This window comes from Hemibagrus wyckioides, linkage group LG24 (assembly GCF_019097595.1).
Source record: "Hemibagrus wyckioides isolate EC202008001 linkage group LG24, SWU_Hwy_1.0, whole genome shotgun sequence".
Classification (NCBI taxonomy): Eukaryota; Metazoa; Chordata; class Actinopteri; order Siluriformes; family Bagridae; genus Hemibagrus; species Hemibagrus wyckioides.
In genome coordinates, this window is record NC_080733.1 from 14,242,456 (window position 1) to 14,252,455 (window position 10,000).

General features: G+C 41.7%; 1 protein-coding gene across 1 annotated transcript in view; it reads left to right on the top strand.

Annotated features, from left to right (window-relative positions):
• rapgef5a (Rap guanine nucleotide exchange factor (GEF) 5a) overlaps positions 1–10,000 on the top strand; it is a 106,372-nt gene that overhangs the window by 22,743 nt on the left and 73,629 nt on the right. The window contains exons 4-5 of the mRNA XM_058377928.1: positions 708–829; positions 3,241–3,403. Of these exons, the coding sequence (XP_058233911.1) occupies positions 708–829; positions 3,241–3,403 (285 nt within the window). The remainder of the gene's footprint in view (positions 1–707; positions 830–3,240; positions 3,404–10,000) is intronic.

Consider the following 10,000-nt stretch of genomic DNA (forward strand, 5'->3'; position numbering starts at 1 on the left):
ACACACACACACACACACACACATACAGACATACATATACACACACACACACACACACACATACAGAGACACACACATTCACACACACACACACACACATACACACATACATATACACACACACACACACACGCATACAGAGACAAACATACAGGCACCACACACACATACACACATACAGACACACACACACATACATACAAACATACACACACACACATACAGACATATAGACACACACTCACACACACACATACATACAGACATACACACACATACAGAGACACACACACACACATATAGAGACAAACATACAGGCACACACACAGACACACACACACACACATACACACATACAGACACACACACACATACACATATACACAAACATACATACACAGACACAAGCGCACACATACACAAACACACACAATCAGACAGACACACACAGAGATGCACACACACACACACACACACATAAAGACCTACACACTTGCATGCACACATACAGACATACATATACACACACACAAATATATATACACAGACACAAAGTGTGTGTGTGTGTGTGTGCATCTCTGTGTGTGTTTGTGGTTGAAATGTGTTCAGCTATAGCACTGATAATCTGACGCAGTGGCAGATGGAGCAGTGCATCTTCCTGTGTGTGAGACAGTAATATGTGTGTGTGTGTGTGTTTTCACCCACAGGAGGAGTTATGTTGGTGTGGAGCTGGTGCAGTGGCTGCTGGAGCAGTGTGTGTTTGTCCAGTGCAGGATGATGGCAGCGCGGGTTTGGCAGGTGCTGCTGGAGCTCGGCATCCTGCACTCAGGTAACTCACCTTACAGCTGGATAAAGCTTTAACACTAGTCTGGCTTCTAGCCCTTTCCTGAAGAGAACCTGTCGTCATGGGGGTGGTGCATAGCAACCGTCTACTTCACCACGTGTGTTCCATAGAAACTACAAGCATGGCAGAACAGTTCATATTTCTGAGGGTATTATTTATTTGTCATCAGTGTTTAGCTAGCAAACCTGTCTGGTTAGTCTTAGCATACATTAGTCAAGATTAGCTCTCTAACAGTAACAGTAGGTGGAGCTGACAGAATGATTGAATGATTTTTTTTAACTAAAGTACAATAGTAAAAATGCTACATACGTGCAGTATGTCAGTGATATTATTACAGAAGAACCTCTGCATACGAACGCCCTCCCTCCTCCCTTATGAATTTTCACCTTAAGAAGTGAAATTTTGCAAGAAATTTGCATCGACATACGAAGCATTTTCGGCATATGGACCGAACAGAACAGAACCGAACGCTAACGCTAAGTTGCGCGTACGTCCGGGAGCCGTTCAGAACTTGTTTGCGTTAGTGGAAAGCCAAGCGAAACCAACCGAAGCATGTTTACGAATTCCACAAATTTTTTTCAGTCAGAGAAAAGTTTCGAAAGAGTCAACCCACGATACCAACATTGCCTTAGCCATGCGTTCAAATGCTAGGTTATTTTTGGGTGTTTTTTTGTTGACACATAGGTGGCGTGGGTGGTCTGTTCAATTTTTAGCCCAAGCTTGGTGGCACGACTTCCTGTGAGGAGCCTTGACATGGAATGCTTGGCTTGGGTCAGTTCTTTGTAAGCAGCCATACAGTTTACATACGCTTCGTATTGGTCATATTTTTGGGTGGCTGGAACGGATTATCTGCATTCACATTATTTCTTACGGGAAAATTCATTTCGCAATACAAATTTTCGTCCTAAGAACTCATCTCCAGAACAAATTAAATTCCACATTATATTGTGTATTATGAGAAACCCTGTTTGGGATAACTGTTCCAGTTCAGAATATACTGTATGTGTGTGTTGGCACAGGCTTTAAGTCAATAGATGCTCTACACTCTCAGAATGCTTATCCATGTTCCTTATATATGTATATTAAGGAAGTAAGTAATAAAATAATTGACTGTTGCTTCTTTACATGGGAAAAATACGGATAAATTGCACTCTGTTCGTTTTCTCAATACACGTTTGTTATTCCTGGCATTAATCCAACCTTCCATGACCGCTCCATGCTTCACTATCATCCTTTTACCATCCTGAATTATCAAACTCCCCCTCACCTGTTTCCTCCCCTGCTTGTTATCCGTCCTCTTCACCTTTCTGTTTTTTTTTTTTTGTTTTTTTTTTTATTTTCAGTGCTCCATATCACTGTGCTCCTTCTCAGTGACCTATTGATTCCAACTTCATCATTATACTGTGTTTGGAGCTAAATCAGCAGTCCCTGTGCTAGCTCATTATATACCATAATGTTCTTCTCTCAGGGCGATTGACTCTGCTCATGGCAGCCAACCAGCTGTGACGTGTTAGCATCGTCTGGCTGAACATTACTTTAACAACAAGACCCGATCCGTGTGCTGAACTTCTTCTGTAATGCGCTGCACTCTGATTACTTCATTTCCAACTGGTATTCCAGTGGAAATAACAGGGTTTGATTCAATTCGTTTAAAAGTTACAAATAAAATGGAAGAAATGGCTGTTTTTACTCAGAGAAGTACATTTTTAAAACATAATAAATACTTGGCAAGGCTGAGGAGTTGCTTAAACTGTTTTAGCAGGATGGATGGATGGATGTATGGACTGATGGATGAATGGATGGGAGAATGGACGGATGGATGGATAGGTGGGTGGATGGATAAATGGATGAGTGGATGGATGGGTAAATGAATGGATGGATGGATCTGTAGATGGATGGATGGCTGACTGGATGGATGGATGGCTGGATTGGTGGATAGATAGATGGATAGATGAGTACATCATTAAAAGCATTCTGTTTGGTAGACTTTGTGATACAAAACCCTCTGTGTGTTTCATAGAACCTCACTGTAAAAAATAGATTACAATGAACTCCATATAACATTATAAACACCTATGTATAGACATCTTTTCTTGTACTATTGGCAGATCTTTAAGCATTTATTTCTAGAAAGAAGCAAAACAATCTGACACAGGAATAAAAACTATTAAACCAGGATGAGCCAAATTATATCTCAGTCACAATAATCTCATTATAGATCAATTTAGTCATATTAAAGTAATTTTTTATGTGCTAAGATATTGTTTTGCAAAAGGACAAGCAAAGAGTGGTATTAGTATCTAAAGTGTAGTATCGTGTATTAGTATCGTGTCATTTTCAGTGCACAGTGTTTATTCTGGTGTCTCTGGTGTCTCTGACTGCCCTGTGCTGTGTAGTGGACCAGCGTGTGGTGTTTGAAGACTCCAACACCTACTACCAGTTCTCATTCGAGGAGTGCGACACGCAGGGCTGTGAGTTTCGCTCGGAGGAGGAGTGGCAGAACGGAGTCCGACTGCTGATGCAGCTCGTCCCCTACGTCCAGTTCAGGGTGGTCAGTCCGTAAGTATGCATGTATACACACACACACACACACACAAATCCATCTGAGCAAGTGTAAATATCTTGAATAATGAAAAATCCTTCTAATTGTTATTGAATTTAGACAAATTTACTTATTCAGATCAGTTTGTGCTTATACAGAACTGAATTCTTAAACTAAGAAAAATTAATCTTCCAATAAGATTATATTTTAAGCTTGAAATGAGTAAAATTGTCTACAAATAGGGTTAATAAGAATATATTTGGTTTAATAAGAATTGTCTTTCTGTCTGCACGCCTAATACATGACCTAGGATCTTACCAGCAAGGCTAATGCCAACCTTCTAGAAATTTCCTCTAGAAAGTCTAGAAAGTGTTTGCAAAGTCTTTTAAATGTATTTATATAATTTTCATTTTAATTCTACGTAACATTTGTTTATATATATTTTTTACTTTTATTTATTTATTTATTTATTTATTTATTTATTTATTTATTTATTAGACCCTTTTTACATTTCTTCATTCCATGGATTTGGGTTCCATGGATCTTTTATTCCGATGCTTGGTGTGTCCTGATAAAATGAGAACACTGTATAGTTACTCTTGCAGTTTAACCGAATTGAAATCTAATTGCTTTTCCGCATGCGATATGCAAATTAGCTCATAATGTTACATAATGCAATCAGTGTCCTGTATTGTGTCTTTTCTCCCCCAAGTTGTTGTATGAAGGTTTTGCTGCATGGATAATTGTCGAGTTTGGTGGAGAAAATGCTGCTTATCCTGTTAAATCTGCTAAATATGTTTCCCAGGCTCTCGGTATTACAGACTAGTACACAGAGTGAACAGGGAACAGCATATCAATTTGACCACAAAAATCATGCAGGACAGTGGGAGTGAGCTGGTATGGCTCGACTGGGTATTGTTGTTTTATTTTACATGCAGATGTTTGTGATTCCAGATGTTGAATTTGTTTAGATAGTCAGAAGATATAAGTATCTATGTATATGTGTAAAGTTTTAGATAGAAATGCTGCAAAAAAGGTTTCCTGCACATGGTGTCATGGTAAAAGATGTTGCCGTTGGGTTCACACAAACAAAAGTGGTGTTTACCTCACATCTCCAGGGTTGGGGGTTTGATTCCTGCTTCTGCCTTGTGTATGTGTGTGGAGTTTGCATGTTCTCCCTGTGCTTCAGGGGGTTACTGTGGTTTACTCCTCCAGTCCAAAGACTTTTGTTGTAAGATGAATGGCAGTGCTAAATTGTCTGTAGAGTGTGAATGGATGTGTGAGTGACTTTGATGGGTTGGAGCCTCATCCTGGGTGTCCCTCACCTTGTACCCTGAGTCTTTTTTGATACATCTCAGGTTCCCTGTGAGCTTTGTAGGATAAATGGAAAATGAATGGATGGATGGATGGATGAATAGATAGATGGGTGTGTGGGTGGAAGGATGGATAGATGACTGAATGGGTGGGTGGATGGATGGATGGATGGGCGGATGGATGGACGGACGGATGGACGGACGGGTGTGTGGATGGATGGATGGATGGATGGGCGGGTGGATGGGCGGATGGATGGGCGGGTGGATGGGCGGATGGATGGGTGTGTGGATGGATGGATGGATGGATTGGTGGATGGAATGGATGGATGGATGTGTGGATGGATGGATAGGTGTGTGGATGGATGGATGGATGGGTGGATGAATGATTGGGTGGATAGATGGATGGATAGGTGGATGGATGGATAGGTAGATGGATGGATGGATAGATGGATGAATGAATGAGTGGACACATGGGTGAATGGATTGGATGGATAGATAAAAGGATGGATGGGTGGATGGATGGATAGGTGGGTAAATGGATGGATAGATAGATGGATGGCTGGATGGATGAATGGATGGATGAATGAATGAGTGGATGGATGGGTGAATGGATTGGATGGATGGATGGATGGATGAATGAGTGGATGGATGAATGAATGGATTGGATGGATGGATGGATGGATGAATGAATGAGTGGATGAATGGGTGAAGGGATTGGATGGATGAATGGATTGGATGGATGAATGAGTGGATGGATGGATGAATGGATGAGTGGGAGGATGAATGGATGGAAGAAACCCTACATCCCTCTCACCATAGATGTCTTCATGTTTTTTAACATATTCATAGAAAGTCATTATGTATGTAAATGTGAAGTGGATATATAAACTGGAAGAGGATTAAATTTTAAAAAGTCCAGAAATACTTATTTCCCCCTCACTGTATTCAGTGATCTAAATATTTTCAAAAAGTTTCACGTCTTCTTCACACAGACAGTTAATATTATAATATTAAGCTCACGAGTGTCATCTGAACTACTCACTAATTAGCAATTTGAGCAGTTTTTAGAGGTACGTGTTCTATAATTAGTGTCTGGATTTGATTAAGGTCATGAGAGTTGTGTTTACACTCTTACAGCATCATACTATATTAAGTGCATTTAAATCCACTTTAAATCTGTTTCACAAGCTTTTAAATCAGCATCATTATGGTGATAATCCCTGTGCAGATTTACTCCTAATGATTACTCTCCTGCGTGAAAGTGTAAACAGGGTCATAAATAGAAGTAACGGTAGAAGTATATCCATGAAAAATGAAAAGGAGGAAAAGACGGGAAATGTCTCATTAGTTTGTATTTTTTTCGGGAATGTGTTGATGTTTCTGCAGATTTTAAAAGTTAACTGAGAAAATAATGCAAATTTGGGAAATCTCTGAGAAAAAACACTAAACAATTCTTTTATTAAATAAAGCAAAACTGTCATCACTGTGGATATTATATTGATATTATGTGAAACACACACACACATACAGGGACACACACTGTGGTGTGAACACAAACACATTCACTCTACCATGTTAGACTAAGGAGCTGCTTTCAAGGGCCAAGTTTGACCTTGTGCTGGACTCCAGCCCATTCGGTGTGTTTGCAGACGGCTAATGATTCACGGCGGCTGGATGTGGGTCAGCGTGTGACGTCATCCTCAGACAGAGCTGTGTGTCCTTCACTGGTCTGAGATCAGCATCAGCTCTGTTTGCAGTCTAGCATCCTCTTTGACAGATATTTAGGAATGAAGTTATGAATACATAATCAGAATAATACAATGAATACAATACCTGAATAAAGCTAAAGTAGTTATAGTGATTTCCACCTCAATGCAACAGACCCTCATATGTCTGGGGTATGACGTGGCTGTTTTATTTCCACACTCAGCTTGAGAACCCTCAGTGATATTTACACCTCCCTGCACATGCTGAAATAGGTGCCATGAGTGATTTCACCAGATTCTTTCTCATTTTCGTCTTCTTTATCTCCGTCTCATGTGAGGACGCGAGTGCTTTTATCGTGTGTCTTGTATGTGTGTGTGTTTGTGTGTGTGTGTGTGTGTTTACAAGAAGAGTATATTACGTTACTCAATCTTCTTGTTGTACTGTATGTATTATGAATGTGTGTGTGTCCTTTGATTATTATACGAACATGCCATACCAGTAGATGAACTGAAATGTCAAAAATATTACTCTGAGAGAGAGAGAGAGAGAGAGAGAGAGAGAGAGAGACAGACTGACAGCGATCGTGGGTGATAAAGATATTTAAGGAGTGTGTATGTAGGAAGATGAGTAGGCAGGTGAGGTGTGTGTGTATATATATATATATATATATATATATATATATATATATATAGAGAGAGAGAGAGAGAGAGAGAGAGAGCAGAGTGAGAGAAATAGAGAGATACTGGGGTGTGAGGTATACACACTATGGAGAGTGGGGATGATAGGTAAAGGGAGATGAGAGATTGGGAGGTGTATGAGCAGAGAGGGGTGAGTGAGGGATGAGTAAGGGGTGTGTGTGTGTGTGTGTCTACAGACTAGGGAAGAAGAAGGTAAAAGATGTATGTAGGGAAACAGGTAAGGAGCGAGACTCTGGGTGAGAAAGGTAGAGAGAGGGAGAAAGAGGGCGGGAGAGAGATACAGCAAGAGACGAGTGAGTGAGGTAGGTAATGAGCATGGAGAGAGAGAAAGAGAGAGAGAGAGATAGATAGATGAGAGAGAGAGAGAGAGAGAGAGAGAGAGAGAGAGGTAGAAGGAGTGGTGGAGAGAGAGTGAAAAGGGGGTGAAACAGGGAGAGAGGTATTGAGAGTGGTAGAGACTGTCAGGAAAGTGTGTGTGTGTTTGTGTGTGTGTGTGTGTATGTGTGTGTGGGAGAGAGAGCAAGAGCGAGAGAGGTGGAGACAGTGAAAGAGAGGGTGAGAGGTATTGAAAAACAGAGAGAAAAAGTGAGGTAGTAGGAGTGTTAGAGAAAGACTGAAAAGGTGGTAGAGAGAGAGAGAGAGAGAGAGAGAGAGACTATCAGTCCAGAAGCACTTATCACAGCACACAGTTGCACAGACTACATGTATTTTACAGTCACCATGGCGATTATGGAGGGTGGGAACCCTGTGTGTGGTGATGAGAGAAGACTACAAGGTGAATGATGTTTTGTTTGAGCAATAATTTAATACAGAAAAGAGATATGATAAATGAAAGACTCTCTCTTAGTCTCTCTCATTGTCTTTCTGGTCTTTCTCTATTTCACTGTCTTTCTCATTATCTTGTTTTTTGCCGTTTCTCTCAACATCTGTCTTGTCTTTCATCATCTCTCTTGCTGTCTGTCTTTCAACTTTTTGCTGTCTCTCTCACTGTCTCTCACACTGTCTCTCTATTTGTCTCATTGTCTCTCTTATTGTCTTTCTCACTGTCTCTCTTGTTTTGCTCATTGTCTCTTGATGTCTCTCTTGTTTTCTTTCTTGCTGTCTCTCTTGTTGTCTTTCTCACTCTCCTGTTCTCGTTCTTGCTGTCTCCCTTGTCTTTCTCACTGTCTCTCTTGTTGTCTTTCTTGCTGTCTCACTTGTTGTCTTTTTCGCTGTCTCTCTTGTCTTTCTCGCTGTCTCTCTTGTTGTCTTTCTCGCTGTCTCTCTTGTTGTCTTTCTCGCTGTCTCTCTTGTCGTCTTTCTTGCTGTCCCTCTTTTCATCTTTTTTGCTGCCTCTCGTCTTTCTCACTGTCTCTCTTGTCTTTCACTGCTTCTCTTGTTGTCTTTTTGACTGTCTCGCTCGTCTTTCTCGCAGTCTCTCGTTTTTTCGCTGTCTCTCGTTGTTTTTCTCACTGTCTCTCTTGTTTTCTTTCTTGCTGTCTTTCTTGCACTTTTTCTTTGTCCTTCTTTCTTTCTAGCACAGGATGTTAACATGTAAACAGAGCTAGATGAATTTATTTCCAGTTGATGATTTGGAATTTCAGGTTGTATTTTATTACTTGTGCCTTTTAAGTCACCACCTGATCCTGGCTGCAGCGAAGTGCTCTTTATTTCTTACTTTCTCCACCTCCACAAACTTCTTCACTTTCCCTCTCCTTCATCTCTCACCTCTTGCTCTCTCTGCCTCTTTGTCCTCAGGGGGTGTGTTTGTGTGTGGGCGGAGCTGCAGGGACGAGTGGGCTGCAGGTTAAACATATTAAAGGAGCAGTAGCAGAGAAGAGCTGAACCAGTCGAATGTTTCTGATATTATTGTTAAATATAGCAACAAAACTTTTTATTATATCTGAAAAACACAGGGTCAGTGACACAACCCACAAAACAGGACAGGGACAAAAACACACAGCACTACAGAGACAGTTAGGGGACAGGGACAATGGTACACAGCACTACAGAGACAGTTAGGGGACAGGGACAATGGTACACAGCACTGCAGAGACAGTTAGGGGACAGGGACAATGGCACACAGCACTACAGAGACAGTTAGGGGACAGGGACAATGGTACACAGCACTACAGAGACAGTTAGGGGACAGGGACAATGGTACACAGCACTACAGAGACAGTTAGGGGACAGGGACAATGGTACACAGCACTACAGAGACTGTTAGGGGACAGGGACAATGGTACACAGCACTACAGAGACAGTTAGGGGACAGGGACAATAGTACACAGCACTACAGAGACAGTTAGGGGACAGGGACAATAGTACACAGCACTACAGAGACAGTTAGGGGACAGGGACAATGGTACACAGTACTACAGAGACAGTTAGGGGACAGGGACAATGGTACATAGCACTACAGAGACAGTTAGGGGACAGGGACAATGGTACACAGTACTACAGAGACAGTTAGGGGACAGGGACAATGGTACATAGCACTACAGAGACAGTTAGGGGACAGGGACAATGGTACACAGCCCTACAGAGACAGTTAGGGGACAGGGACAATGGTTCACAGCACTGCAGAGACAGTTAGGGGACAGGGACAATGGTACACAGCACTACAGAGACAGTTAGGGGACAGGGACAATAGTATACAGCACTATAGAGACAGTTAGGGGACAGGGACAATGGCACACAGCACTACAGAGACAGTTAGGGGACAGGGACAATGGCACACAGCACTACAGAGACAGTTAGGGGACAGGGACAATGGTACACAGCACTGCAGAGACAGTTAGGGGACAGGGACAATGGCACACAGCACTACAGAGACAGTTAGGGGACAGGGACAATGGTACACAGCACTACAGAGACAGTTAGGGGACAGGGACAATGGTACACAGCACTACAGAGA